Here is a 13,840-nt window from a genome sequence, read left to right on the forward strand (position 1 = left end):
CTTCTTGTCAAACGGAGAAACAGGACTGCACTCCGGTCCATTTGCTGCGTCGTGTGGACAGTAATTTCATACCTTCAAGAAAAAGTTACTATTTTGGGATTGGACTAGACCACACAGGGCGAGTCGTCCCTATGCATGAGCGAGCTCTGCCACATGAAGGACTGATGGTTCCTGCAGACCTGCAGCCATATCAAAATGGTTCAGATGAACTGGTTTCCATACAGATCGGTCCCATAGGCCTCAATCGAGCGATTCTCCTCAGCTCTTGCTGGCCGTAACTATGCATCCTGCTGTGCTGCTGAGTTCACAGAATCACAGTAAGCGGGCCGATGTCCTAATAGGCAGAAAATAGGGTCTGTTTTTACTTTGGGCTGGGGATCCTTCAGGCCTGAAGCAGCAGGTGTGTTTGTGTAGCTGTGTTTTATCTGCCTGTGGACTGATGGAGAGTGTGGGCAGAGGCAGCCTGCTGATCCAAACAGTTTGAATAAAAGGTCGCACGAATCTCTTGCTTTTGGTCATTTTATTGAGCCTGCAGGAAAGAACAAGTCGCAAGCAGTCACTTTGTTGAGGTGGCACATATTCACGCCCACAGTGGTCAACGTTTATTGTGTGGTAGCTTTTAAGGGCAGATGCTTTTGGTTTGTTCGATGGTGCGGTAGTTTAAACATAAGAACCTTACAGATCAAAAGGAGTGTTCAGAGAAGACACTTTAGAGAAGAAGAAGAAAAAAAAAACCACCACACACAGACGGAGAAACCAAAGAGGGGGGAATGTCGCAAAGTTCACATACCATGCATTTGTGAAGGTTGAGTCGCAGAAATGAAAGCAAAATGTCTGGTCTATGGCAAAGATCCACATCCTGCTGACCTTGAAGGAAGCAAAAGACACACACACTGCTGCACACACATCCAAAACAGGAATGAGTAGATAACCACAGCAGCCCCCCCAGTCCCAGTTTCCGCTCTGTGATGAGGTGTTGATCAGGCCTTTGGCCTCAGTTTGAGTCTAAAGAGGTGAATTTTATAGGTTCTTGAGTGTGTGGGGTGGAAGGAAAAGGCTTAGAAAAAGGATTTTTTTGGAGCCAGCTGGGCAGGCAAGATGGTGGGGGGGCCACAGATGGTCATAGATGGGGGGGGAGACATCCTTGTTTATGTGCAATGAAGGGAGTATGAATTACAATAGACATAACACTGAGGTTTGAACTCAGAACACAGCTATGCGTTGTGTGGGCATGGAGGGGGGCACAGGGGTGTTTGTCCTGATTTTTGTTCTGTTTTTCATCCATGTGGAGAGGGACGGTTCCAGGCTTGTCAATTCTTAGAAGCCGCATTGAGAAAACTAAGCCTGTTTTCCTCTTCTTGGATGATTCCTCTTGTCTTTCTTCTATAACTTGTGGAGTAGGATGACGCTTAGACCTCAAGGAAACGTTGTTCTCTTTTTAGTAAACCTCTGTTCTTTCTTTCTTCTTTAGCTGTCTTTAGGCTCTTTTAGTCACAAGTTCTTTGTAATGTTTCCATCCGTTATTTCTGAAAGTAATGATGCTATTGATCAGTACGCCTGCCTGACATGACGATTCTCCTTCATCTAATCAGAATGAAGGTGTTAAGTTCCTCCTCAAATCTTTAGTCATACCCAAGTAGTGAGAATAGATTTAATGTCCAAATATCTTCATGGAAGCCTGAAAACTATATTAACATGACTGGTTCCCATTTCACCCCTTTCTCCCTAACCATTAGCCCTTCCCATTACTGTTTGCACATTCACCAGGTGGGTTGTGGGTGTCCCAATTCTTTTTAGGGGGAAGGTAAAGGGAAAAGACTTGTCTGGCCCTTGAAATGGAGATTTTTTCACATTTCCTAAGAACCCTACAAGTTAATTTTCTTCATTAAAAATGTTGTTTTATCAATCGTTTTAATTTTTAGTTTAATCTGTTTTGAGATATTGCTGAAATTAACTAAAAACTGTTTTGAATTCAACTAGTATTCAAGGGAATGGTTACAGGTAATGGCACATAGATTTTCTTAGTGGAATATTTTAACCAATACCTTTTGCAACTTCACTAGAAATTTAAATTTAGACTTCAAGAAATATTCGTATTGGTTTCAGGTGTGTAACCACTGAGGTCAGGTGATAACTGGAGGTGGTATAATTCAAAATTTACTACTCTATTTTTTTTTTTTTTTTTGTACGCCATCCCAGAGCAAAAAGTGGAATTGGATACATTGTCTGTCCATCCACACATGTTGTGAGCTGGGTAACTTGAAAAATAAGCAAGATACCAAATTCCATTTTAGTTTGTGGGTGCATCTTGGCGTTCCTTTCGAAAATTGGGTTGTCATGTGAAAATCCAAGATGACTATCACCATGTATATTAAAAGCATGAAAAAAAAACATGTGGCTGTCCTGTATAGCAGAAGCAGCAGCAAAAAAAAAGAAGTTTGCCAAAAAAATCAACCCCAGCGTCTCTTTTCTACTGTAACGTTGGGCAACATTCCATTCTCAAAGTTGCTGAAAGGTGAGCTCACTCTTAAAGGGCAAGGACGCATTGCTCCTGTCAAGTTAAGGAATGGGACAGACTTCTGAGGAGCCCTGATAGACAAGCTATGGCTTGTAGGAAGATACGTTAATATCAGCCAACTTCTACTGCCTTAAAAATGTGGCTCGCCTGCTAATTTGGTTGACAAAAGAAGAAGTCTGTTTCCACATAATAATAATAATAATAATAATGTCATCACAAAGTCAGCACTGTATGTTTCCATACAATGGCGAAATTAGTCTCTGCATTTAACCCATCCACCACCAGGTGGTGCAGTGGGCAGCTATTGAAAGCGCCCGGGGGACATTTTGGGAATTAGACGTGCTGCCCAGAGACGCCACGTGATGTGCAGTGACTGGGGATCGAACCTGGGACTCTCGGGTCCCAAGCCGGCTGCCCTGCCTCTACACCATCTCGGCCCCCACATCAGTTCACCATTATGACTGATTGCAAACTATTTGTTTAACTGGACTGTTTACCAGTGGTGGACTTAGCCATTTTGGAGCCCAAGGCAAACCTTTGTAAAGGGGCCCTCCCCCAAGTCTGTTAATGTACCAGTAGGTCCTGAGGGTGAACGATTCTGTAGGGCTGACATATTTTTCATATTCCGATGTGCACCAGACTGTTGCACAATATACATATTTTTCTTACATTATAAAATACATCTACTCATAATATTTTTGGGAAAAAAAACTTTATTTTTATAATAAAAAAAGTGTTAAAGCAAACCTTACATTAATATAAAGGGACAGGGAAGTGGACTGGATAAAGGATGATGGACAGCAAAGTGTCCATGCTGTCATAGGCCAACATTAAAAAGTTGCTTTGTCTGTAAAACTTGTCATTTGTCCCTTGTCTTTTTCTGTTTTCAATTTACAATGTTATTTACACAACCTAATCAATCTAAAGGTAGAGTGAATGAGTGTAACTGCAATCATGAAATGTTTAGACGTATAAAAATGAAAGCCATTATGATAAGAGTCATATAAAGCCATATGTGTGTGAGGGGATGGGAGGAATATGAGTATAGAGTTGAGGGAGTTGGCAGAGATTAATCATGTTGAGTAGGTTGGTATGGATAATGGTACTTACCGCTCTTCTGTGAGGTATGGATGGAGAACGCATCAGGAAAAAAACACTCAACTTTTAAAAATTGGAGGAGATGAACTGACTATCCTGTACTTTGTGGTTTTTTACAGCATTAAGTGATCATGAATTACTTTGCTTGTCCAGTAGGACTTCTATGAAAGAGGTCTTGTTTTACTGAAGAATCACATGAGAGCATAACAAGTTAACTGCAAAGTATAATGTAATTTACTGATAAAATGTACTACCTTTTACTCTCTACTTGCTCTCCTCTAGGCTCCCTATTTATATCTCCTCTTTAATAACTCTCTTTCCCAGGATTGCTGATGTATTCTTGTTTTATTTGTCCCTTTTTCATGTAACTCACATGGTCTCAGTGGCATTGACAACAAAAGATCATGGGACATGTTTCTGAAATCCTATAATGCTGACTTATTCCCATTACTTTTCTTTTTTAAGTGTTAAAATTCAACTAAATCCATCATAATATCCCCATGCCTTCTTATTGTTTTTCTTTATGATGTCCCAGAAGTGTTTCGGTGTCAGAAGACATCCTAGTTCAAGAATCTTTATTATCCCCAAGTGGAAATTTGTTTAACAGACAGTAGATACCTTGGCTATTCAACTAAATTGCTCAGTCCACAGTTATTGAATACCAACAGCTCAGGAGCTGGACATCAAACAGTTGTTGTTACAGAAATTCAGAATTTCTACCTCAGGCAAGAAAAAATATCTCTCTTCTTCTTCACAGTGTAACTCCTACCCACTTAAACTTTTTGCATCAAGTATTAAGGTTTACTTGCATCCCCTGTTCAAGTCCAATCCAGAAAAACACTCATCTCGATCTACAAACATTCACTATTCAAATCCCTCAGTGATATGGGGGACATTGGCTTACCGCTTGTTCTTTCGGAGGTGATGGCATAAAGGTGTACAACAATGGTAGGAGACAAGTAGTTGCCATCCTATGTAATACAAAAAAAATATTAAAATTTGAGGGTATCGTGTAATTTTTTTCTGCTGTGTATTATAATCGACGTATTCTGGACTAAATGATTGCATGGTGTATGGACCCAGCTTCCAATTTTCCATTTGAATCACTGCAAACTCTGTAGCCAGGAAATGATTAAAGGCAGGTTTGATTTGTTTTTCATCCTTTTGCTGAATGCAAGATAACCCTCTATTAGTTTCTAATTTGTGGTTAAGTGACAGAGGTAACGGGTCCAGGAGGGAAGCTCACACAATCCTCTCCCTAGCACCACTCTCCAGCCCCTACCTGTGGGATCCCTAGGTGTTCCCAGGGCAGAAAGGATACACAATCTTTCTAGCAAGTTCTGGGTCTGCCCTGGGGTCTTCCTCGAGTAGGACGTGCCTGGAAAACCTCCAGAGGGAAGCTCCCAGGAGATGGATATAATCAGACCACTTCAGCTGACATCTTCTAATGTGGAGGTACTGCAACTATACTCTGGGCTCCCCCAGATTATGGGAGCTCCTCACCTTACATCTAGGCCTGAACCATTTCAATCGCTTGTATCCAGTATCTCACTCTTGGACATAATAAGTAGGATTGTAGGTAAAGGTTGGAAGGAATGGATCAGTAATCCTTTTGGCTCCATTGAACAGTGACCTTACAAGGCCCTGAACCTAACACTACAAACTTTTGCAATTGAACTACGTAGCTAAACCTAGAACAAGTGATTATTTGATGTACCATAAACTGTGCTCAGTTGGTAGCCATTTTGAAAAGTTTTTTGGGGTGTGAGGGGGTTTGCACCTAAAGCAAAACTTACCTTTTGAGTTGAATTGTATTTGTTAATGCTGGTTTGTACTTGTGCTCTCAACACTAACATGGTTTTATTCACTGTCTGAGTCCTCAGTTAGGTGGTGAGCTTCACCCATTTCACACCGTGATGTGAAAATAAAACACCATTTCACAAATCACAAGATCTATCTGTATCCACACTGTTGTTCCTTAAGGATCCACCATTGTATGTGTGTTTGTGTGTGTGCAACTGCGTCACGCTGTAGTTTATCCAGCCCAAGCACTGTGACCGCAGAGTGCTGTGCCCAGTCAGCACAGCACTCCAAGTTAGCGCTCACCCTGCTGCGATTAACCACGGAAGAACTGAGGTTCAACCAAGCATTTTACCCTCCCACTATCACTGAAGGTCTTTTTAATGTGTGTGTGTGTGTGTGTGTGTGTGTGTGTATGTGGGGGGGGGGGGGGGTAGTTAGTGTACCATCACAAGCAGGAAGGTGTCTACATACTGTGCACATCCCATGCAGTCATTTGGGACACATAGATAAGTGTGTAATCATACTATTAGCATTTTCATTGTAAGATGATATTTTTATACCCAGTATTTATGTGCGTTACACGTGTCGGGTTGCCCCAGTGTATTCAGGATGCAGGGTTTGCAGCTGCTGAGTGCAAGTTAGTATCTGCTCTGTATTCCCGTGGCTGTGTTTCAAAATTGTTGCTCCTTTAATTATTCTCTTCATATTTAAGGATCAAAGGTCTGTAGCTGCTGTCAATCCCCCTGCATTTCATTAGAACTGCATATATGTGTATACACTCCTCTGTGCATGCATATCAGCATGTACACATTTGCAGGATATCAGTGATGTTGAGTTTCTGGATTTGAGAGCACTATTCTGGAAACAACTTTGGCTTTTTCAGGTTTTTGCTTTTTTTATGGACAAGCTCAGTTTATCTCTGATTCAGTTCCTCAGTTTAATTTTTCTTGTCAATAAAAAGCTTGCAGTGGCACGGTGGCTCAGTTGGTAGAGCTGTTGCCGCTCTGTGAGATGGTTGCCAGATCGAATCCCAGTCGGGACCGTTCAGGGTGGAGTTTGCATGTTCTCTCTTGCGTGGGTTTTCTCCGAGTACTCCAGTTTCCTCCCACAGACCAGAAACATGCATGTTAGACCAGTGGTGTAGTCTTCGCGATACGCGGGTATACGAACTATGCCCACTAGAAAAGCTTCAGTATACCCACTTAAAAGTGCCCAATGATACATGACATCTCATTAGGCGCATGTCATGGATATGTTAAACAGCAGTTAAATGCTTCCAAAGCAGTCTATCAGTTCTTGTTTATTACAGTCGATTATCCAGCAAATTATTGTATAATTAATACTTCTGTGCTTACTACTTAATTCTTGAACACGTTTTGCTTTGATACTGTTTTATAAATTCTATAACATGTTTTTAATACAAAGCCAACTGTCGTACAAAGTTTGTTGTTCATTTCTTCAAATATTAGCATCAGAGAAATTTGGAAATGTTCGATCTGTTTAAAAATCAAAATAAGTTGATGATTACATTGTACATTGTACTTGGGTTTTTAAGCACAGTATACAGAGCAACTGCGGTAAAGTTAGTTTTACGTTGGACATTCACGCTCCGTGGCTTCAGCGGTGTCCAGCGTCCAACGTTAAACTAACTTTACCACATTATACCCACTACAAAAATGTAGAATACACCACTGTGTTAGACTGATTGGTAACTCTAAATTGTCTCTAGGTGTGAATGAGAGAGGGAACGGTGGTTTGTCTCAGTTTATGTGTCCCTGTGATGGACTGGAGACCTGTCCAGGGTGTGCCCTGCCCCTCACACGGGGACGGCTGGATATGGCCACCAGTGACCCAAAAAGAAAAAAGCAGGTAAAGATGATGAATGGACGGATAGATGGATGGATTAAAAAACTCGCACCAATTTCTTTTAAAATTGTGTCCCTCATCACCCTCAAAGAAAAGGCACAGCTCTGTGGTATAAGTGAAACTATTTGTGTGTTGTGGGTAAGTGTGCTGTTATTCACCCTCCGCTCTAGCAAACTGGACCCAATCATTCTTCTTTGTTGCATCCAGAGGAATCTCCCGCCGATAGGCTGCTTGAGCGCTTTCTTCTCTGACATCCACAGCTTGCAAGGTTCCCATGATGCCCCTCTGCTGTCACCGCTCTCCTGGCTTGGTGTCTGGCAGGAGGGGAGGATGCTGAGTGTAATTAGGGCATACCCAAGCCTACCAGGACTGGAGAGAAGGAAGGGGAAGAAGGAAAAGGAAGAGAAAGGGAAAAGAGGGATGACAGTTTGACATTGGTACAGCGTACCAACTCTGTAATTGCTGGTGTGCATATGGTGCAGGCTCAGGGTGGAGGGAGGCTTGTGGGAGATGGAGGGGGGGTCAGGTAATATAGGCTATGCAGTCTCTGAAAGCAACAGATGGAGGATGAGTGTGTGCCATCCAAAGTGGGGAGGAGATGGAGTAGGAAAAACAGGGTGAGGAGGAATTCAGAGTGAGGTTTGTTGGAATCTTGAAGTGAGTGACATCTGTAGCAGGTAGTGCAGCTTATTGACGCAGCATGAGTCTATTGTTAAATGCACACACACATACACACACATACACACATGTGCACACACCTCAACAGGAAACCTTTTTCAGCTGTAGAGTTGTCTTTAAAAGCACCACAGGTGGTATGGAGGGGAAAAACTGCTTTGTGCTTCTATATTTGTGTCAGAGCGTGTGCTTACATGCATTAGTTTAAACTCAAACATCTTTTATAATTAGTGCTCACAGGTAATAGTCACTGGACATGGTCTGCTGCACATACAGGGACAGAGGGGATATTGATCATGCATTTGTGTCTCGGGGGACTTATCCTGATCAATGAAGTCCTGTCCTTTTTGATAGATCGTTGGTTACACAGGAAACGGCCTCGGAAAGCTTCATCACCAGAGTTTTTCTTTGTGTTTTAGTCTGTTCTGCTCCATTATTTGACTCAGGTGACCACCTACTGCACTCACGTTCAGTTTCAGAGTTGCAGTATTGGAGAATGTTCAGGTCCGTTTGAGTTCTTCTTTAGTTATGCTTCCCTTCCCTCTGCGAGTCTCTTGTCATTTCTCATCTCATTTCTCCATCCGTCTTTAATACACTCCGCAGATTTGCTGGACCATCTCAGACTCCTGCTTCCTGTCATGTCTACCCGCTTCACTTCTGTTTTCATCAGACTCTTCCTTCTACTTTCACTACTCCCCGCTCTCATTTTCTCCTGCTATTTATTCTTCTGCCCTCCTCCTTTGTCCGCCTACTTAACTTGAGTCCGAGCTGCCGCGCAACACCACCTCCACCTCTGCCCCATCCTACGCTAGCTTTCCCCTACACTGAGTCCCAGCACTCTCTTCCTCTCTTCCCTCGGTCCGTCACCCCTCTATAAAGACTCCCACTGACGGACCTGAACCCTTCTGCCCGAGCCACATTCGGCCCCTCATTCTTTCCTCTCGCTGCTCCATGAGAAGAGGAGCCCAATTAAAGTCCTTCCTTCGCTTCGGTGTTCTCCTCTCTGACTCTCTGGGGTCACTAATTAAAACACTTTACTTTCTTTTTCTTTTACTTGACTTTCTTCACCTATTTGTCTAACTTTTCTCTCGCTTTTGATGTGATTCTGCTTTTTCCAGCTGTGGCATCACGTTTTAAACATCTCTTTGTTTTTGCGTGCTGTTCATTTGTCTTTGTCATGTTTACCTCTTTTTTATTTTCCTACTCATCTATTTCTCCTATACCTTTCTACATGGGTAACCCTTTGTAGCTGACAGGAAGTCAGAGGCCTCCGTGTGAAAGGGCTTCTTCTGTTCTAAAAATGCAGTCTTGTCCAAAGTTGCTGTAGTACTAAAAGCTAGTCAGCCTTGACTGACATGGTTGAGTATGCACGTGCAAGTGCGTTTCAGTTTGCACATGCCTGTCTGTGTTGTAAAGTAGGAAGTGGAAAGCAGAGGGAGTCGAGTTTATTTTACGCTCATCTTTCTCTCCCGGTGGTGTTGATTAGCATTTTGAGAATAGTTGTTGTTCCCATTTGATGCGCATCGCTCCCTCGTCGGAATAGAATGAAGCTGTGATCTATAAAAGCCCAAAACGTTGTTGAAGTCCTGCACAAACTTTGTTCCATCATCAACAGTAATTGCGTTATTGATGACCTTTCCATCTTCTGCGCTCCTCCAGGCGCTCTTTGTGTTTAATCACCAACTCGATGTTGAATTAGTCTGTAATTGTTATGTGAAATATTAATGTCCCTGCTGTTCTTCCTTCCAGGCTAACGGCAGGAGATCTGTCCATCCAAATGAATTTCAATGATTACCTGGACATCTACTGCCCCCATTACTCCGCCATGGGGGCTCCAGTTCCGGAGCAGCCGGAGACTCTGGCCCTCTACCTGGTGGGCGAGGAGTCGTTCAAAGGCTGTGTGGAAACCAGAGGGGCCAACAAGCGGTGGGAGTGTAACACCCCCTTCGCTCCATTTGGACCCGTGCGCTTCTCGGAGAAGATCCAAAGGTTTACTCCCTTCTCCCTGGGCTTCGAGTTTCTGCCGGGGAAACATTACTACTACAGCTGTAAGTACAGGATGTTTGAAGACTCTTGTGACACAGGATCCATGAAACTGATGACTTCATACTCATTTAAAAATATGTCTTCATTTGAATGCCACTAAATTGTTTTATATAGTTAAATGTATAAAAGCTCTGGGACTTTGGTTCTGGTTGGGTTTAGGAAACATTTATAATATTACTGCCAAGAGTTTCCCAGCCTGCACAGAAAGTGTTACAGCTAGCTGATACCGCAATTTGCAGATGATAAAATTATCTAGAAATGTCAGGACATCATTTCGAGTTGTTTTTAAGATGGCAACAATCCTCTGCACTCAGACACTCAGCTCATCATTTTAATCAGAGTTAAACTCTTCAAACAAAAAGCTGTCTGCAGCAGGTTAGATATTGACTGTTCACAATCTTTTCACAAAGCCCCACATCCAAAGATCAAAACAATCTCCTTAAGATTGATTTTCTTCATTAGCATTATTCTTTGACAGCTGATCTTAATGTAGCTGACGTAAAATGTCAAACAACTAAAGGTGCGTTTCATATCATTTTAGCTCTGCTGACAAGAGCAGGGGTGTGCAACTTTTTTTTCCACCCCCAACAGGCAAAATCAAGATAATTAAAGTAATCAAAGGGCCGTGTATAGAATTTTCTTAAAGACATAATCTGAAATACTTTATTTCAAGCTTTTTCTTGAACTTTGCACAAAGTGAAATGGAAAGTGAAATCAAAGGTAAAAATCTGACTTTTGTTTCTTTCTGTTAGTACAAAATGTTTGTTTATTCATTTTTTTCTTAATAAAGAGTTTTGGGACCGGATGGATAGTGTCCGAGGGCCACGTTTGGCCCTCAGGCCATATGTTGCCCATGTCTGGTTAATATATCCGATGTACAATTATTAGAAGCAAATGTGGCTTAAAGCTTGATGTTGTTCAGGTGCAAAAAGCTTTAGCTTGTCCTTTTTTTGTGTGTTGGGTTTATTTAAGTGATACAATCAGTTTTCCTTTCAGGCTTCTTACAGTCAGATTTGTTTATTATATGATTATGTTCCGGTGTTTGCAAATTGCAGATTTTTCTATTAATACCTTTTATAACTTTATTCAAAACGGCATTAATTTGATGTTTTCATAAACCTGCCGGGTGTTTTTATTGTAATGGTTTCTCCATGATGTCCTCCTGTGCTCCTCTCCCTTTATCTATTACATTCACTGAGGGGAGTGAAGAAAGGGACACACACAAACACATACACGCACAACTGTAAAATTATTTTTTTGGCTTGATTTTTTTTTTTTTACTTTTTGTGTTAGTCCAGAAGGAGGAGTACGTGAAACAAATAGATGAGGGATGAAAGAGTTAAGTGAGTGAGGCGAAGGGATGTCGGCGTGTAAGAGGACAAAATTGGGATCAATATGGGACGATGGTCAGGGAGGTAAATGGGTAGAGAAGCGGGGATGCACGACAGAAGGATAGAACGAGCAAAAAATGGACACTGCCTGACATTATGGGAGGGGAGGGGGTGGGAGGACTCCAGGCTGGAGCAAGAAACGACAAAAGCCATGGATGAGACGAAAGGAGAGAGAGAATCTTTACATAAATTACTGTGGAGGTTTGAAGGACAATGGCGTATTGTGAGGGCATGAGAGTGAACCCCCCCAAACACATACACACATACGCACACATGCTCGTTGGGCTTTTGTGGGAAGAGCAACAATAGGTCCCTCCCGGTCAGGTCACAGCAGGCTCAGAGCGATTATGTGTGTTTTGTCCACATCAAAGATTAGTTGTAAAGTTGGTCCAAATGTCTGGCTCAGGGGTCTGAGCTCATAATGGGCCTTCAGCACTGGACACTGCATATGGGCATTAGCTGGGAGAGCTGCACAATAGTATTAGAAACACTAATGGCATTAGTTTGTTCAGTGTGCGCTGAGCTCAGCTCCTCTCCACCCTCGACCGTGACACTTTCGTGCCAGCGTTCCTCGGCCCTCGCCACACCCCGTGCTGAGAGAAGCCCACTTCATGTCGGGGTCACCAAAAACAGGAAACACCTTGAGATCCCCTGATAGTCTGCTGCCGCTTTTAGCATGGAACAATTTCATGGGGTGAAGCAAGCTCAGCATGTTGGAAGTTAAAAGCAAATGCACAGAAGTGCAAAATTAACCGATCGTCTGTCGCCACTTTGACCACATGTGCACTGATTAAAGAAATAATAAGGATACAGAAAATACATTTTGACTTTAATAAACAGCTAGCAGTAAAAAGTACAGGAAAGTCGTAGACAACCTGACAAAATCTAAAGAGGATAGTTAGTAGTGTTCATTTATTTGTCTTCATTTTAATAAAAAATAATAGCTGTAATAATATACAGCTATGTATTAGTACAGCTGTAATAATATAATAAAAACAGCAAAACCTAAATAGATGGGTTTATTTGACTTGAGTTGTAAAACCACTGGGAAAATGCCCAACAATTTTCAGTCAGGTCATCTGGGCAGTTTTTTTTTTTTTTTTTGTGCGGAAACATTTCACCTTCCATCCAGAAGGCTTCATCAGTCAAGGAAACGCACAACACAAAACTGATTCTTCCCCCAACAGCTTACTCCAAAGTGGAACAAACCAGTTATGTTGAAGCTAAGATGGTCTTTTTGGCCCGCCCCCTCCTCCGGTGCTTGTCCTCTCCCTCGTCGACAGTCATGTCAAACTGGTTCAAAACCAACAAAGTCCATGCTCAATAATCCAGGTATACAAGAATAGAAGAAGAAACTGTCCAGATGACCTGACTGAAAATTGTTGGATTGTATACCTGGATTATTGAGCATGGACTTTGTTGGCACTGGGAAAATGACTTAGAATATCCTTGAAAATCAAATACGTAAGTTGATGTGTTAAGGGATAGTTCAGACACTTAAAGTTAAGTTTTATGGAAAAGTTATGTACAATTAAAGTATTTTATGTTGTAGGCTGTTCAATAACTTCTATTTGGAGAAACCGAGTTTAACTCTGATCAAACAACGAGCTAACAGCTAGTGTCAGAGCCGACAACGAGGTTTGCTGCCATCTTAGAATGACTCCGATCTCCCAAGATTTATAACAAATTGTTGTGAACTTTACATTATAAACATTTAAACCACCTTGTGTTTTATGTTATGTGGTTATTGTGGCAATAATGTTCTCACGAATGGCCTGAAAGTGGAACTCTCTTTAAACTGGAGTTATTCGAAGGCGACATTAATCCACTTTGGTCAAGAACTTTCTGTAAATCTGAACTACTGCTTTAAGTTGATGTGAAAATGCCAAAGAAGTAACATCCCTTCAACTTGCTGATGTTAGCGAAGCAGAGGAACGCAAAGCTCAACGTCAAGATGCATTTGAGTTTTCAAAGCAATAAAGTTTATCCAACTGCTTATCACTGAGAGAATGGAAGCAAATGGTGGTTTAAACAACAAACAAAAAGGATGCAGCACATGAAGATGCACTGAATGGTCAACTGAAGAATCATAATTGAATCATGAGGTCAGCCAAGATTCACAGCTCTGTTCACAGGATTAGGAGAATCAAGAACTGGAGGCAGAGATGAGCTTTTAAAGGGTGAAAAATCCCAAAAAAAACTGTATCCTCAAGTGTTTCAAGCCTGCCTCAGATACCCCTGAAGTCTGGCCTTTTCACTAATGGTTTCAAAAACTCAAAGTTTGTTTTCTCAGTCATCCAGGTATATAACAACAAAAAAGGTTGAATCATGTCATCTGGACTTCGTTTTTTGTTAAAAAGAAACGTTTCGCCCCTGATCCAAGAGGCTTCATCAGTCTGAGGCCTAGCCATCTGGTATTACCCAGAAGCCACCCTGACTCTTG

At 41.9% G+C, this 13,840-nt stretch overlaps 1 protein-coding gene across 1 annotated transcript in view; it reads left to right on the forward strand.

The window, feature by feature from the left end:
- Positions 1–13,840, forward strand: part of si:dkey-246i14.3 (ephrin A4) — a 47,148-nt gene that overhangs the window by 21,464 nt on the left and 11,844 nt on the right. The window contains exon 2 of the mRNA XM_037676935.1: positions 9,710–10,008. Coding sequence (XP_037532863.1) covers positions 9,710–10,008 — 299 coding nt within the window. The remainder of the gene's footprint in view (positions 1–9,709; positions 10,009–13,840) is intronic.

The sequence above is a fragment of the Nematolebias whitei genome, chromosome 5 (assembly GCF_014905685.2).
Source record: "Nematolebias whitei isolate Nwh7 chromosome 5, NemWhi1, whole genome shotgun sequence".
NCBI lineage: Eukaryota > Metazoa > Chordata > Actinopteri > Cyprinodontiformes > Rivulidae > Nematolebias > Nematolebias whitei.